The sequence below is a fragment of the Sipha flava genome, unplaced genomic scaffold, assembly GCF_003268045.1.
Source record: "Sipha flava isolate LNK unplaced genomic scaffold, YSA_version1 3_pilon_pilon, whole genome shotgun sequence".
Taxonomy (NCBI): Eukaryota; Metazoa; Arthropoda; class Insecta; order Hemiptera; family Aphididae; genus Sipha; species Sipha flava.
Window position 1 is genome coordinate 221,155 of NW_020273108.1, and position 19,448 is coordinate 240,602.

The following is a 19,448-nucleotide window of genomic DNA, read 5'->3' on the forward strand; positions in this document are numbered from 1 at the left end:
AAAATATAAATTTACTTTGTACTATATCAAATATATATAAAGTAAACACTTTAAAATAATACACAAAGAATTAATGGAGTTTAATAAAAATGCAATATTAATTTTTTTGAATTAATTTATTTTATTTCGAATTAATAATTAAAAATATATTTTTTTTAGATGTTTATAACAAATATTAAATACAATTTACTTTATTCTCGCGCTCGCCATTAGAAAAAACTCAGACAACATATTATTTTGATGAGCAAAAGCCAAAAACGGATATCACGATAGAACAATACCACAGAGTATAATAATACAGTCATACGGTCCGTCACGGGTTTAGTTATCAATTTATTAATTCTGTCATCTGTGATAACATAAATTATTATAATACACGTGTATAAATATATACAAAATACATAGTATATAATGTACAATAAGCACGGTAATTACTATATTTACTGCCAAAAAGCTGATTCAGACTAGATTTCAGTATAATATAATTTATAATATATAAAGGATTTTCTATAATCGTGCCTTAAGATCATTTAAAAAATATAATTAGGTACCAAGGTGCTATAAACAGATAATTTGTTCACTATTCTGTAATATCAGTAAAGATTTTTTTCGCGGCCGTGGCCAACTGTGTTGTAGCACAGTAGCACAGTGGGCCTGTCTGGCCCTAATTGAGACTTAGTGTAATATGTAAAGATAAAACTGTCTATAATGTCGCCTTAAAAATTAAAAGTTATTATTTTATTCGTTGAAAACTGCTATTAATATTTTTGTAGAATAGAAGATGTAAATTTTAATTTTGTCGGAGTACATATCCTACACTTTTTCTGTTAGAGCATTATGGTTTAATATATTTTCCTTATTTAAAATGTTCTATTTGCCTTATAGAGTTTTCACAATTACTTTACTTTAATATATGTTCAATAATAATTGAGTTTTTTTTTTTTTTTTAATAAAATATCGTTTATTGAATATTTACAATCTATACTATTATATGTACAATGAGTAAATTTGTTGGAGGAATGACAGTGATAGGACGGTGAAAAGGGAAGCTCACAGTAAAGCTACCTTTACATGAATCTTAAATTAATTTTGGGTGTTGAGAAAATCTCTGGACCATTTCCGATTAAGGCGTCGGGTAGGGTTACCTGGAAATGTATTAGAGTAAAGTTGAGATATAAGTTGGTTTGGGTGGCTTTGCATTTTGAAATGGAGTCTTGAATAAAAATTGGCCGCAGTCTGGTTGATGGATGAAAATAATTAAGTTATAAAATAAATTTCCTTATGAATTTTTCAACTGGTATTTGCCTTGATAATTTCAAATATTTAAAAATACGCTAATAAAATACTTCGATTTATTATTTATACTAAATACTATAAATTAATCTTGCAACCTTTCAGATCCACTCACATGAAAAATCTGTCCAATACAGTTAATATAATTAATTAGAATTTTTCACGAAAATAATGAAAACACATTTTTACTCATTGATTATATCACATTGTGCATTAGTTGTACGTTGTATCAGACGTATTCCATGCTAATAAAATTATGTATAAACATATATTGATAATTCCATTGTTGTAGATAAGCCATTGAGCATACAATATTCTAATAACCACGTAGAATTCATTGTTTTGTGATTATTTAGATTAATAATATATATTTTTCACCATAATGGCTGTCCGCAATGTGTCTTTATATTATCACATTAACTTCTGTTATTTATAGTTATGATAAATACTGAGCTAATTATGTTATTTATGAATATAAAATATGATATTGCTGTTAATTTACTATTTTATCAATTTCGTGGTGTCTCATATTTGTTTTCAATGTTAATCAGTTTTTAAACAATTTTACTATTGCAAATGTTAATGTAATTTAAGCGTATATTTTTTCTCCGTAGAATACTTTTAAAATCTGTAATCTGTAAAATGTTTGAAGTGAAAAAGTATACGAAATAACAAGAAAAATTAAATGGTTATATATACATGTACGATACACTATTTATGTATAACATATACAATTTTTAGTTCCTTTTTCATTTTTATTAGTAATGGAGGCTAATACAATATTTTATTACATGTACACATAATATATATATATATAAGTATTTGAATAACTAACTAATAATAATAATCAAACCTAGCTTATAGAAATAAATATAAACCAATCAAGATCCATTTTTGTCTGTTACCTATTTTATAAGTTATAAAAATGTAAATGTGGAATTCAATACGTAAATCATTAAATTCACAATTTAAATACTAAAATGTATGTAAAAATAAATCTTATCAAAGCAATAATTTCTTGTTTTAACGTTGCAATGCTTATAGCGCGATAATGTCACATAAAAATCTTAGCTTAGTACTACCAAACTGTACTGTGTAAATCATGAAAAGTTTAGCACGATTATATTTTTATTGGTTATATTAAGTAAGTAAATTATATATGAGCACATGTAATGTAGTTGAATCCATCACAGTTTGTCTGTTTATACGAATTGTTAAGGATGTCCACGTATAATGATTTAATTGAGTAGAGTATATTTACAATTTAAAAAAGTTGGCATGGAAGATGAACAGAATAACAAGATGCTGACCTCTAATTCAGCAACAGTCAGTATTATATTATTATTTTATACTTCAATCTAATTATTGTCATGGTAATAAAAATGATACATTTTTTGTATACGATTATTTGTAATGTTGGATTAGTTCCTGGGTACCAGAAATTATTTTTACAAAATACAATAATACTAGTAGTTATTAGTGACGAATTTAATGCCATCATTAAATTAATGACAAAATAGTTGTTCAATATAACCTGCATATGGTATTTATTCTAGATCTGGCTTTAAATGGTCAAAAATAATAACTTACAAATTATAATTTTGTGTTTATAATCACAAAAAAATAAAAGTTAAACATAAATTAATATAACCCATAGGTAGATATGTATGATATGAATACGTTCTCATATAAAATACAGGCATCAAGAATTGGGTTGTATAATTTCCGCATTAATAGACGATAATGTCTTATATATTAAAAATCGAGTAAATTATTTATATTTGTATAACTATATAATTATTAAAAAAAATTATAATTCCTTTAGACCATTACGTCCCTTTTTATAATACTTTTACTGTTTTTGAGTTTCGTTGTTGTTCAATAGATATTGATAGTTCTGGTGATTATATTTTGATTTAGGTTTAAATAATATATATATTTTTTTAATAATACTCGTATTAAATTTATATTTATGCATGGGTTGTATGATAACGGTGCATTTTTATTTAATGAATTTTTTAATATTTTATCTAGGTTAAATCTTAGGTTTGAAATTGCTTATCATTTTAAAGTACAATAAACTGTAGACTCATTTTTGAAATTCAAATGATTATCATTTAAAATATTATATTATCTCTTTACTCGTATTTCAGAATCAACTGCACTTGTTAAAATGTTGTTGGTCAATTTAAATGTTTGAGTAAATTGAAAAGAAAGAGATAATAACTTAAAAAAATGTATATTAAAATGTTTTCTTGTTGGATGAAATATCGAAATTTTAACTCACTCTAACAGTAACTATAAATCACATCGACGATACAATATTTACTATCTGATTCATCGTTAAGTATATTTGTAAAATTTTATTTTAAATATACTTTATATTTCCTGAATCATATTTATATTATATATTTTGTAGGTCAAAGTTTTCAAGGTATGGTATTATGTTTTCAATTGACACGCCTCGAAAAGTATTATAATAATTTAAATAATGACTTTACAGCAAGTTTTTTGTATGTATATAATATAGAAGTAATTACTAAGTTACAGATTAATATCAATTTCCTGTTTTTTTTTTTCTAAAAAAGTAGGTATTTTATAAAATGTTATACTTATTTAGAATCAGTGTAAATTTTATACTATGTTAGATAAATCATATTCTGTATTTGGTATATGGTTGTTATTATATTTATTTAATAACAAACGATTTTACTAAGACTTGTACAAAGTATATATATTAATTCAAATCAAATCAAAATGTCAAAAAATCAAATTAGTTCATCTGAGTGGAAATTTGATGAACAAAGAGACATAAATGAACCGTTAGATCCACAATTAGCTATTGAAGAATTACGTACATTGGTTAAAGGTACAAAATAAAATATGATTCAACATACTCATACATTTAAACTAAATTAGGTATTCTATTATTGTTAAAGTTTCCATTAAATATGTTTAAAAATTAATGTTTTATTATTATGACATTTAATTATTTTAATTTTATATTAAATAACTATCGTTTAGTTATTAAACAGACGTGAACAATAAAATTTGTCATTTATCAATTTTTAGCATGAATAATTCTTTTTTTTTTTTAACTTATAGAATTTAAAAGTATTCTAGTGATATCAGATAAATATGGTTCACATACATCCCATATTATTCATTATTTCATAAATTTCAAAAATGTATAAGCTATTTTATAAATATTAATTTTTTAATTTTAAAACCGAATGATTTTAACATTTGAAATATATTTATACCTTATTAAACAATATAAGGTGTGAAATAATTTTATAATAAATTACTATAATATACTAGAAAATATAGTTTACAAACCATTGCTATTTCTTTAAAAATGAAAATTGTCTATTTATTTAGAGGAATTGTTTTTATTTCGATTAAGCTATTAAAATTTATAGACTAAGTGATTAAATGATTATATGAAACATTTAAGCATTTTAAGCTTCAATGAAAACATTTTAATCAAGTATGAAATGGCCACACCTCTTTGATTTTGTTACTTTTAATAATATTTTTTGCACATTTACATTTTAATGGTGGATCGTTTTAAAATAAAACAATTTGACACTTGTGACGAAAACCATCTATTTTTATCGTTTATTGTATAAGTTTTATAATAAAAATAAAAAAATATAAAATTACTTTTGGTAAAAAATATGATGATAAAAATCATAAATTTAAATATTATCAATTATAAAAATAGAAATTTAAATATATAAACTTAAATATTTAAATATTGGTTTACCGTTTGATTTTTCAGTGCTTTTTTTTTCTATAATTTGAATTTGAGATGAGGGTGAAAAAAAAGATATAATCTATTGTTTACTGTTTAAAAATGTTTTCTTTTAAGGAATGGTCCAATGTCTAAATATTTATAATTCTAAGACATGCACAAAATAATATTCTCAAATTTAAATACACTTGAGTACATTTCTGTATTTAAAAATATAGTTTTTTTTTTTTTTTAAATAAAAGTAACATTTTGTATTGTAGTTTATTACATTTTTTTCATCTACTTTGCTTAAAAATAATTCCTTTAACAAAGTTTAAGGATATGATGGATATAATTAAAAAAATATACAGTAACGAATAATTTTGATAGAAAACTGCTTAGTAAAGTATAAATAGTATAGATTTATTTGTGCTTTTGTCAAAAATAAAGTGGAATATACGTAAATAACTTTTTTTTTTTATTGATTGTTTAAATATAACAAAATTTATAATAATATAAATAATATACAGTTTATTGTTTTATTTAAATTTCTAGTTCCAACATTTAAGTGTATAGTAGAACTTTAAATATAATTAAAGATAAATATTTGTGGATAAAACTACGATATATTTTGTATAATGTGAATGTTTCATTTTAAGGTGATAAATCTTTAAAATCAAGAATTGATGATGCGTTCATGCTTAAATTTTTGAGAGCTAGAAAGTACAATATTGATAAAGCATTTAAATTGGTAAGTTCTTAAAATAAAATGCAGTATATTAATTAAAATACTTCATGTTAAAAGTTTACTTTTACTATATTCTCATAATTTAAATTAATTATTGCTTCATAAAAAAAGGTCTTTTTATTTATATAATACATTTTACAGTTTATTTTAATATTTTTATAACTAACTAATACGTATTAACATTGTAGTTCTATGAAGATTAGGTAAAAAAAACTATGTAATACAAATACAGTTTTTATTAAAAATATTTAATATAAATATAAATTACCTACTTTTAACTATAATAAACATTGAATATAATAAGCACGCATTCACCTTTATATATATACATTTATATTAATACATTTTTATTTGAATTTCAATAATAAACGAAAAACATTTAAACACAGTGATTGAACATTTTATAGTTTTTTGAGAATTTATTTTGTTTTATAGGTTCAAAATTATTATGGGGCAAAAGACAAGAGTTCATTATTCACTTTAAATGGACCATCGAAGTACAAAGTATTTTTAGAAACTGGAACACTTTTTATGTTACCCAACAGAGATCACCATGGACGAGAAATATATGTTTTTAGAATAGGTGAATGTTATGATTTTAACTGTAGACTATTACACAATATAAAATCTTTTGTATTTAATATTTCGAATAATATAATTTTTGGATTATGTTTTCTATCGCTCTACATTTTAATATGTTGATTATAATTTTATTGAACTAATATTTGTTCTATTTTTTTGTTCAATCATTATATTAATTGTTTGATTTCGAAGTTTGTAAACTTAATCTATAAATTATTATTTGTTACTAAAATTAATTTAAGATACAAATATTCAGAGAGATATTTTTAAAAAAATTTTTTTTATGAATAATAAATGTCCGTTGGGAATAGTGTACTGATATAAATTTTACATACGAAAATAAACAGTAATACAAAAACAACAGTAACAATATATTAATTATAAACAACTACAAAATAAATTGTAGTTAAAACAAAATTGAAAATAAAGAACTACAATTTTTAAATATTTGTAATTACAAAGAGCAACAAAATTTAATTAAATATTTATATTTATTTGAAAATATAAAGTTTTGTTTACTTATTGTGAACATTATTTGGAAGCATTTATCCATATTCAGAATAAAACCATTGTTTATATAGTTTGATATTCTCCAGGCTATTTTATGCAATAATGTATTAATAAAAAAAATAAAACAGATGGTAAATTCAATGTTTATAATTATATTTTTTTTTGCTATAGAAAACATTACACCTGAAATCAGAATTGAAGATATTTTTAAAATTAACTTGATGATCCTTGAAGTTATATCAGAAGACCCGGAGACTCAGCTGGCTGGTATAGTTGTAGTTGCAGACTTCACTGGATTTGAGTGGCTGAAACATTATCAATATTTATCACCTTATTACGCTAAAAAATCTGCAGAAGTTGTACAGGTTAGTAAAACATATTTTTTAATTTTCTTTTATGTACCTATTCAAACCGTTTATGAAATGTTATGCATTTTTATTTTAAAATCTGTTCTTAATTTACTTTGATTTATTTTTATTCAATAAAATTATATTTTATTAATCACAATATGAGTATTTAATGAAACTAATAAACATTATTACATAATAAAAAAGGTAAATTTATGATTTGATTTTTTTAGTTTTTCTCCTACAGCGGCCCTCATATCATTATCAATCGTATCCAATTTTTTTTTTTTTTTTTGGTCTTCCTCTTCCTCTTTTATTTTCAACGTTAATTTTCATAATAACTCTTACAAATTTAAAATGTAATAATAAATGTAATATTGGGTTTGTTTGAATACTTTATATTATATGTGACTCGACTGGGAATTAAGTAAACTTAAATTCGATGAAAAATATGATACAAGAACTGTACATTTATATTAATATAGACACTACATGATAGAGATAATTAAGATATATTTGTAGAAATAAATAAAATATAATCAAGATGCCATTGCAAATTGTACTATTATTATTTATCATAAATTTGTGAAAGAAAAAATGAAATAAAACTATAAGTTTCACGTATTTATTTAATTTATGGATTATAAGACAGGAATAGAACCATAAATATTATTTAAAAATTCAAATCGTGTATTTTCAAGCAATAATTTGATTTTTCTCATTTTTTTACAACATTAAGAATTATATGTATCTTAAGTTTTCATGATTAGAAATTGCTTTTAAAATTTAATAATTTATCATTACTTTCAAATAACACAACTATTTTGAAATCCTTACTCAAAGCAATTGAATGCTTAATGAAAATATCTTATTTGAGATTCTTTAGGAAAAAAAATGAATTAACTCGTATGTATTCACAAACCATCTATTAATTAGATTTTGTTTAGTTATAAATAAGAGAAAATAATTTTCATAATCGTCTTAGATTTTATATGTATCCAAAATACAATTAATAAATCATATATATGATTAATTATAATTTTTTTCAAGTCTTTAGTTTCGTACTGTATTACTAAATATGAACCCTTATTGCTAATTCTGTACTGGTATCGTTTTTAAATATGTTGAAATTTCAATTATTGTTTTTCGAAATAAGTGCAATAGAAATAAATTTATATTTTTTTCCGTGTATTAAGTTATTCTGAGAAGACCTCACATAAGAAGGGAAGATCTGATTAAAAAATATGTAATCGCCTCAGGTAGAGGATCTGACTGAAAGGAACGATCATCCGACAGAGATGGTGGGAGAGAAGGGTGTTTGATAGGATGGTCCTAGTGGCGGCCGTTTACCAGAAAGAAAAAGAAGTATTGAGTAATTCTAATATAGAAAAAGTAACATAGGAAATAATTATAAATAAAAAAAAATAAAAATAAAGCAATTCAAAAGTTATACTGGTTAATACTTCAGAATCAAATATTTTGAAATTTACATTTTAAAAATTGTATATACTGGTGCGAAAAAATAATGGTAAACCTTAATTTGTAAAAGTAGCCAGGTTTTTAATCGGGGTATAAAAAAACGTCATAGTTCTACATGAAAAAAGTGGTGAAATTTGAGTATAAACTTCGAAAATGTCAAGAAGAATTAAAAAATAAACACCGCGTCAGTTCCAGTTATAAAGCGCTGTACGTTAGTGTTACATAATAGTTGTATACATCTGAAATTATATTAAAAATACAGAATCATATAAAACGGTTTCTGAGAGTATATCAGTTTACTATATATTTTTTGTAGAATGGTGTGTTAAAATCATTTTTCAAGAATATATCAATAACGATTTTTGAAATACGAGTATATATTGTAGCATAAATGTAATAATATTAAGGTCACAAGTAATACAATTTCAGGCCCTACTCAAAACTAGAAATTGAATTTCCACATTCTAATAGAATAAGTTATCGTTAAAAATGTCAAGCCTCTACAAATATTAAGCACTAAAATGTATTACGTATATAAAAGTTTTCGCGTGTTTTTGTCATCTATTTTTTTCTTCTTCTTCAATAATTTACTAATACATTTTTCGAATACATTTTTGAAAATGATGATTGAAATTATCTTAAAGTAGATATCTACGTTTAAGTCCTTTGAGGCTTGAATAATAATTTTAATTAGATATCTACGTATAATTATTATTCAAGTCTCAAAGGATAGAATGATTCTTAAGCTCGAATTCCACCAGAAATGTATAAAGAAATCCTAAATTTAAAACCAATGGTTTGTTTTTTACAAAGATTTCGCCATTCAGAGACATAGTAATAATATTGGAAAATTTCAATAGAAAGTAGCGTTTTGTTATCGAAAAAATATAAATTGTATAATTTATTGGTTTATATTGTTGTTGCAGTGAAGATAACTTTTGTAATAAAAACTTGTTTTGTTGATGAAGTTTTCAAAATTGTCAGTTGGTTTTTTTCATTTGTATTAACTGTACAAAAATTATGTTGGACCTGCAATAATATTGAAAATACTCGACCTTTTTGTTGTTAAAATTAAAATGAATTTTTGAGAAGTACTTGAGATGTAATAATAGTTTTCATTTTTATTAAATAGATTACTTATAACTAATTTATATGTAAAAATGTTTGGAACTGAATATGCAAATATTTAAATTACCTTAAAATAAAAATAATCTTTTCAAATCTAAGTCTGTTTAGATTTTCACTGAATAACAAATTTGATAACGATAAAACTCATTTTGTTGTATAATTTTTCCTCATTATTAGTTTTACAAGAAAAATTAATAATAGATAATTATGTATATCAATCCTCCAAGAAAAATTTGTTTTTATCATGTAGTTGGATATACTATTATTTTATATATATTATATTATTTTTATAATAATAGTTATAATTATTATTTTTTATGAATATTATATTTTTATATTTTAGATATTTTTTCTTTAATGAAAGCGATTATAGTGACGTCTAATGTCAGCAACGACGCAGCTCTACTTGAACTGTGCGACTATAATCGAAAACTATTCAAATATTTGATTATTACAGGGGAAAATAATTGCATAGTCCTATGCTCTATTAATTTAATAATAACACGATTATTTGTAATTTTTTTTATTATCAAATGTTTGGTAAAACCTATACATTTTTGTCGTTTATCATTTATAAGGATTTAAATTGGTATGTAATATGACATAAAATATGTATTACTGTCATATATAATTTTAAGAACTATTTTTCATATTCAATGTATTTTTACTTTAAATAAAAAACAACTAAATAGGTTTTTGTTGCACGAAGCGAGTTACCATATTTTATGCAATTAACAGTTACTTAAAATGTAATATAGATAGATTTAATAATCACAGCATTATTCAAATAAAAATATAAAAATATTTGCGCACTATTTTATTTAAATAAATTAAAATGAGAGCGTATATTATAACCATAATTCGTTTTATTGTTTGAAATATAATAAATAATAACAAATTCAAATTGTTTTTTATTTTCAGGAAAATTTTCCATTAAGATTTCAAGGATTTCATTTTATCAATGAACCTTTATACTTATACACGGTGTATTCAATAATTAAACCATTTTTAAAAGAAAAATTAAAATGTCGGGTTAGTTAAGGTCCGTAAAGTTAGCATTACAACATTAGTAGAACTTTTCAAAAACCTCTTAACAATATTCAAATAGACTTGTTGGACATTGTTGAATACTTTTAGGAATTTGTTGGACCACACATAATTTTTTGTTTTAAAAAATATGTTTACATTTTTTAGCCAGTCCAGGAACAAATTAAAAATATAAAATAAAGTTGTGTACTTTGTGTAAAGTAAAGTAAAGTATTAAATTAATTTATTAGATTTTTGAACTTAAATTAAAACTATATAATGATAATCCACTGCTGTGGTTTGTATGCATTCTAATTTTTCAAAGTAAAACAATAAAAATAGTTTTAATTTATTCCTGGACTGACTGAAATATGTATTTTTTTTTTAAATAAAAAGTTATGTGTGGTCTAACAAATTCCAACAAGTATCCAACAATGTTCAACAAGTCTATTTGAACATTGTTGGGGGGTTTTTGAACTGTTCTGCAAACATTGTAATGCTAACTTCACGGCCCTAGTTAGTTAGTTAGTTTTGTTTTTCTTCATTAGTTAATTTATAATTTTTTTTTTTTTTTATTAAAACTAAAAGTTTCTTTTTAAGGTGCATTTTCATGGAAATAATTTTAACTCGTTGCATAAATACTTAAGTCCCAGTATTTTACCTAAGTATTTCAAAGGAACTCTGGAATTCGAACCAGTTACTTGGGTTCGACAATTCTTGAACAAAGAGCATTATTTCGAAGGTAAAAATAATTTAGTATAAATTTAGTATAGATATGACCTTAAATAATGTTAATTGGATTGAATTGTTTTTCAATACTGATAATAACACTATCGTGGAAAGATTTTATAAAGTAATACATGCAATCCTAGATAAGTATATGCCTTTTTATCAATTATCTAATTCTAAATTTCCTCGTTGGTTTGATGGTAATTTATGAAGATTAATAAAAGAAAAACGTCTAGCGCATAAACATTATAAAATAAATCTTAATCCATCAACTTACTTATATTTCTCGGAACTTCGTGCCAAATGAAAAATAATTAAATAAATAATAAATAATAATTAAATAATTAAAATAAATACTTTTCTAAACGGTGTTATGAACGCTATCTTCGTAATATTCAAGCTAGTCTTACTACTAATCCTAGGCATTTTTGGTGCTTTGTTAAAGAAAAGAATAACGGTAATTTAATTCCTTAAACTATGTTCTATGATGAATTAAATTTTGATAATATCCAATGCATTTGCTGATTATTTTTCTTCGGTTTACGTTAACTCTCAACCTTTCAATGTCCAGCAGTTTCCTAAAGTGTTACCAGAATTCACAATAAACGTTTCATTTTTATATATATCCTTGTCTGAGGTTTTTGAAGGTCTTTCAAATATAGGCCTGCATAGGACTTATGGACCGGATGAACTACCTCCTATTATTTTATCCAAGTGTTGTTATGCTTCATACATCTTTACATACTTTATTTAATATGTCTCTACTCAAGGAATATTTCCCCATCTATGTAAGTCTAGTTTTGTTTTACCTATTTTTAAATCTGTCAACCGGAATTCAATAAAAAATTATCGCCCAATCTTAAAATTAAGTTTTTTACCAAAACTTTTTGAAAAAAATAATTGAACCAAAACTTTCTTGTGCATTTAACAGACTTATTATAGATGAACAGCATGGCTTTCGAGTTTATAAATCAACTTATACCAATTTATTAGTGTACGTTATAAATTTATACGCTACCATAGAAAAAAGAGGGCGAGTCGACGCTATTAATACCGACCTTAGCAAAGCGTTTGATTTAGTTGACCATGATTTGTTATTATAAAATCTTAATGATCTTGGCGTGGGTGGTTCTTTACTATCATGGTTTGGTTCTTTTTTAAAGGGTAGGACCCAACAGGTCAAAATATTGGATCAATTATCGTCGTCATTTAATATTCTGTCAGGTGTCCCACAAGGTGGACATTTATCCCTCTTGTTATTCCTGTTGTTTATTAATGATGTAAAAAATGTGTTCCGTTCCTGTAAATTCTCTTTTTTTGCGGATGACCTTAAGATATATATGGTAGAGAATTCCATGGATGATTGCAAAAAAATACAAGATGATTTTGTTCGCTTTTCTAATAGGTGTATAGCGAACCATTTAAAGATTAATGTAGATAATGTAGTTACATGTTTCATTTTAATAATGTATAGAAAGTTAAATTTTTTATGAATTATCTTATTCTTATAAATTTTACTATTATACCATATAAACGTTATTTTTTTAATTTGTATGCATTCTCAAGTAATAAAATCCTTTTTTATTTTAGAAATGAAACAATATGGGTACAACAAATAATATATTTACATCCTGTCAACTGAATGATCTACAATACTCTCAATACAGTTTTCAGAATTCAAAGGAAATTTATTTTCATTTTACGAGCTTCAAGTTTGAAACAAAACTAGATGACTAGTATTTCATTGGTTTGGAAAATTAGAATTAGAATTAATAATTGCTATATTTAACAAACATAAAATAAGAAATTATATATTAATGTTTTATTGTATGGTATGCAACATTGTGGTTACTTAATTTATCACATTTAAAGTTCTTGGGCGTATTTAATATTTTGATTATGGATATAAATATTTTTTCTTTGGTATATTATAAAATAGGTATGCACTATGTATATTTATTTTCAATATAATTCATACATTTCAAATTTTATATTGTTATAAAATCGATTTTAATACATATATATTATATCTTATTATTGTACAAAAACTAGAAATACTTTCACGTGCTCATGTTCATTTAATAAAAAAAAAAGCATAGTCAATTAGCGAAGTTTATGAAATAACATCCTTATGTTTATTCAAAAAAACAAATTACGAGTTAATAATACACAGTCGTAGTACACTTAATGTTTATTTTAAAATATTAATTAATATTAATTACCCATACAGTATAGGTACTTTTTATTGAGAAAATCTTGTATTCTTGTCAAACAACCGAAAACATATATAATACAAAAACACACACACACACACACACACACATACACACACATACATATATATCGTTATGAAGTATAGTGGGGCCTATAATAATTTAAAACATGGGACCTACACAGTGGCAAACCAGGGATAGTTATGAGATTTTAACCCCCTCCAAAAAAATAAAATTATATTGGTTTAAATAAAATATTAGAAATTTACACATATTATTGAAACTGTGCATTTAAATTATATATAATTAAAATAAAGAGGTTTTACATGATTTGTTGGAAAAACTCATGGTTTCAATTATAAATGTATAATTCAATATCGTTTTTTTCATTGTATAAACTCTTGTCTTTTTAGTATTATAGTATTATAGTTTATTAAAATTTATAGTATATTAGTATTATAGGTTACAACCACAGAATTTACTACTGTATAAGTACTGTAGGTAGGAACAGTGTTTAATATAAATTGTTACTTACTTATGATCGTTTTTGCTTAGTCCCCAGTCGAAAAGTGATACAACAATAACATTCAAGCTCAAAATTAGTATTTTATATTTTTATGAGAGAAATACCATGTTTGATGATATTGTTTAAATCTATGGTTATTGCGGCTAGTTCACGACCATGTCGCACCGCACAGTCGCACTGATTATCAACAATTATTATTCTTAATAAAACAACATCTATTTTAGTTATTGCTTACTCTACCATAGTTAACAAAAAAAAAAAAAAAAGCAATTGATGTTGTGACCATCAATAGTTTAGGGTCTGTGGTAAAATAATCCCTCCCAATACCCTCCTCTCGACAGTCCTGCACATATACCTCCACACAATACTTATTTATCGAGATAAATTTATATAGATAATCTCAACACTATTTATAATTCTTAACTGGTAATCAAACAATTCTCTTCCGTCCATGATCGTGCATTTTTTGGTTTAAATACTTCAGTAGGTGGACTGTTAGACTTAATAAACATTAATTAGATACGTTTGAAATTAAAAGTGATGCTCCTAAAGTTGTAATAATATTATTTATAAAGCTAAATCTTCATTTGCACTTAACTGTCGAACATGGTAATAATGCAATGTCATTTAAAATGAGCTTTCAGTTTTCAGAAATCGATTTATTATTTTCAATAAAGATTCTTAATTTTCGAACAGTTTGAATTTCATTAACATCAAAACGTCGATTAATTGTTCGAGATTCTAATGTCCTATATTAAATATTACCCGTTGTATTTAATTTAGATACTAGTACTGAAATATAGTTAAGCAATTGATAAATCATATCATCTAAAATTGAACATAACCACTTTAACTATAATAGAGAGTGCACCACAAAATCTAGAAGGTATAGGACGTATACCCTTCACTACAGCCTTGTTTGTGTTGTATAATTGTGAAGAGGACGATTAACTATAAAATACTCATACCAAAATTAATCGAGAAACTACAAATTAATGTTTAAAACAACTTAAACCAATTATAATGTAATGCCTCATGGAGTACATTTTAAAAATAAATAATAAACAATTATCATAATAGGCGTACAATATGTATTACATATTATTAATTGTTTAAGGTTTAAGGTTGTATTAAAATATTTATAGCTTTGTCATTGGTAACTTATCGCAGTAAAAATTACTCAAACCCGATATTTTAATTTTGACCGATTTAATTAAAAACTATGATTTTTTTCTTTAGTTTTGTCATAGTTCGTTTCGTCATTTTTTGGAGGTCATTTCTTACGCCCGGTCATTGGGTTGAGGAATTAGGCTCAAACTGCATGGGTGCAGTTACTTGTTCTAGCCGAACACATCGATAAAATTGAACATATATCTTATGCACGTCCGAGACACGATATATTTATACGAATTGGCCCCAGGACGAAATCGACTGATGGGCACAATAAGTTGCATGGGTTTTAGTATACTTTGCAGGACGTTTTGTTGCTGTAAATCATTTGTCAGCTCGTTCGCTGTTGACCACCGTCATTTTTGCTGCCGTGACTGGATTATGTAGCATCCCTACACTCGTGTACTTGCGTACATCTCGTGGTCCGACAGTGATTTTCCTTATAAAATTTATAATAAAAAATAAATATCTTATAAGAACCAAAAGGGTTGTTTGACCGTTCATTATCTGGGACATAAATGACAGATAAAGAAGGAGTGAAATTTAATCCAGAAAACACATTTCCATATGTATTCGAATAATATTATTTGAATTTAATAAACGGTTTTTGTAAATTTGGTTGAATTTGAATTAATTATTTGTTATATTTTTAACATATATAGATTTAAAAATCGCGTAAATTCGTTTTTGTATTCGGTCATATAGTTATTTTGATTCACATCCTTTTATTGACAAGGATTGCAATATGTCAACAAGCCATTTTAAAAATTGAAAATAAACTCAAATATTATACATGTGTCCGTTGTATTATATTATTTTGTTTTAAAGAATGTGTCATATTGAAAGTAAGCGAATTTTTCATCGTACAAACGGCCGTAGAGAAGACAAAGGATCAAAATTCGATTTAACAAAATAACAAAATATTTAATATTTGAATTAGAAACTCTATCAACAATGTCCCTAGATTATGTTGCCTATAAAACTCAACGCACGCCTGCATTTAATTAAGTCGGTAATACCTATGTTGCACGCCGCAATATATAATCATGTAGGCAACTACATCTACACATGTTAACGTATTTATCGTTGATCAGACAGATAAGTATGAATTTACAATCTGATTATAATAATAACGGTGCCAATTGAGGAGGATAGGCTTGGGGTAGGTTGAAATTCATAGGATAGGATAGTTTTCCAACAGGATTAACTCTAATCGAACATACATAATTCCAATTTAATCAGATCATTCTCAAATACTAATTAAAAAATTACAGCAAGTAATATGGGTTACAGACAACATTATTTTAGAGTAAGATTTGCAGCAATAGGATAACTATGGCCGGAAACCTATAACTGTTAACTCAACAACCCATGCAATGATCGATGACTTACTCAGAAATCATTTGCGTTGATATAATACACGCTTAAGAGACTCGCAGAATTGGTAAACCCGTTTGATTGTTTTTTAAAATCGCAATAGGTTTAACGTGAATATTCGTGAATGATTAGGTTAATATTTATGAAAGTTACATTTATAATCGTAAAAAAAATGTATGGCTAAAAGGCACGGAAAAGACCGACAACGCACTACTGCGAACGAACGAAGATTTGTCATCTATAATATATGATCGGAATAAAAAAAAAAAAAAAATTACAAATACAAACATGCAATAGTTTTTTACTATCATATCGATATTAAAATATTTTTTTATTCGAATTGCTAGCATTTAGTGCATTAAATAATAATTATAATAATAATAATACAAATGTGATTAATTTATATCATTAATATTGCACGTGATAAGCTGGTAAGCGATGATCAGAAAAAATAAAGGAATGGTTCAAGTAGAACATGGTTACTTTTCTTTTGGCAATATCCCTATTCCCGCCCAGAATAGATATGAATGTACGCCATTGATTAAAGTATTTTAAACAACATTTTATGGATACATATATAATTTTATTCATATGTGGTTATAATGAGTAAAATTACTATATTATGTGATATTAATGTAATTTTGTTGGTAAGTAATTGTAAAAATAAATAATAATAATATGTAAATAAATTATAATGAAATTTTATTATAAATATTATTTTTAAGTATTAAATAAATATTTATAAAATTTCATCTATACAATTTCCTATCATACAACATGTGTTACAAATCTAAATAAAGTCAATAATAATTGATTAAAGTTTGAGTTTTTAATAAAAACAACTACAAATAAATAATGTGCGAAGGGAATTAAAAAAAAAAAACGTCCACCTTAGTGGGAAATTTTAATGTCATCATTTAAAACTATAAAAACTTTCAAGAATTTTTACATACTACTGCGCGCACCATGAACTCGTTCCCGACTTTTTCTTTGCAGCATGCTGGTAACGTTTGTATCCTTCGATACGACTATTGATGTTAATTATTTCACATATATCAACTAAAATAAGATTAGAGAACGACCATTCACATAGAATTTGCGAGTTTATACGGCTAGGTAAAATTCAATTAATGTTTGAAACATAATGAAAACCCTGTTCTTGTATAACATGTTCGTTTGAGTGGTTTAAGATTTCATGAAACACAGATACATCCATAAAATTTCCTTTATATTTATTATGGATAAAGATTAGAGGCACACGTTCGGTTACCATGGATACAGAGAAGCAAAAATAATTTTCCATAATCAAAGGACAGACTGATATTGCCCTTTTATGCAATATGTTCACGCTCCAAGGTTCCAATAAATATTTCAGATGGATGATTTTATACTGAATTTAGAATTTAGAAGTGGCTCGGAGAGTTCAGATGTGCATATATATGAGTGTTTTATTCTTATTTCAGTAGTTGCACGTATTTGCTTTTTGTTTTTTGAAAATTAATTTTGAATTACTAATAATAATAAAAAATATCGATCTATTCAAAAACAGCGAAGTAACAGGTAATTCAAATTTTAATAAAAATTGAGTATAAATATTTTTAAAAATTACATCAGTTGTACATTTGGAATAATTTTTATTAGTTTAATTTTATTTCACAGACCAAAATATATTCAATAGAAAAAATATTTGGAAGCTAATACATTTCTCACTTGGCTTTGAAACTAAAAATACTATAAAAATAACAAATATCGAGTCAGTGGGGTAGCTTATAGTATAAAGTACCTACCTTGCAGTGCATTTTATCGATTCAAGAATAATGATGTTCATCCCTTTTCAACTAATGTAACTAATATAAGTTACATTTATGTGAAACATAATTTTTTCGTCATGCACACCATGAGGTATACAAAAAAACCTTAATATAATTTTATGTTTTCATTTTAAACCATGAGCTAAACACATGTTGACCAACCAGGGAAATTACTTCGTGGTAGATATCTTAGTATCTTATAATTATAACCTTGTTGTGACTTAATATAATTTTCCAATAATAATATGTAGAATTTGTAAACTTGTAGTAAGTAATTTATATTTTTAGGTAAACTAGATTAAAGTAACAACGGTTTTCCGATAATATGACAGCGATTAAACTCAGTTGGTTACCGCAACTCAACGGTCGGTTTGTATTACGTATTTCATACAACACGTGTATTATTAAAAAACATAAATAACCGGAATAGTTCAATAGTTAATAAATACAATTTATAAAATATTACAGGAGCCGCTGCTCTTCAGTTGATTTTAAAAGACTATTTTTATTTACCAGACTTATTCATTTTTCATGTAGATCTAATGTACAAAACCAGGCACAGTTCTAGGACTACATTTTCGTATGGGCAACATTAGATTTATAATTAGGTTTTAACTACGAATAATATTCCTCATTTCCTCCTCTTTACCCACCAAATGTTTTTAATAAAATATTTATCCTTATAGTTTCCACAAATACCTTAAATATTAGCAGTAGGTACATTATAGTGTATAATTTAAAATCTTTATATTAATTGTAATAGGTACTTGGGT

At 24.8% G+C, this 19,448-nt stretch overlaps 1 protein-coding gene across 1 annotated transcript; it reads left to right on the plus strand.

The window, feature by feature from the left end:
* Positions 1-3,985: 3,985 nt before the first annotated feature.
* LOC112688676 (clavesin-1-like) lies at positions 3,986-13,275 on the plus strand. Its single transcript, XM_025561991.1, has 7 exons — positions 3,986-4,162; positions 5,689-5,780; positions 6,213-6,360; positions 7,041-7,234; positions 10,745-10,855; positions 11,450-11,591; positions 13,169-13,275. The coding sequence occupies exons 1-7, from the start codon at positions 4,051-4,053 to the stop codon at positions 13,195-13,197; spliced, it is 828 nt and encodes a 275-aa protein (XP_025417776.1). The 5' UTR covers positions 3,986-4,050; the 3' UTR covers positions 13,198-13,275.
* Positions 13,276-19,448: the final 6,173 nt, after the last annotated feature.

Excerpts from the sequence above, each read along its gene's own strand:
- LOC112688676 (XM_025561991.1), top strand. The coding sequence starts at position 4,051 with ATGTCAAAAAATCAAATTAGTTCATCTGAGTGGAAATTTGATGAACAA. Across the intron at positions 10,856-11,449 it reads AAGAAAAATTAAAATGTCGG|GTGCATTTTCATGGAAATAA; the intron begins GTTAGTTAAGGT and ends TTTCTTTTTAAG. Across the intron at positions 11,592-13,168 it reads CAAAGAGCATTATTTCGAAG|AAATGAAACAATATGGGTAC; the intron begins GTAAAAATAATT and ends TTTTTATTTTAG.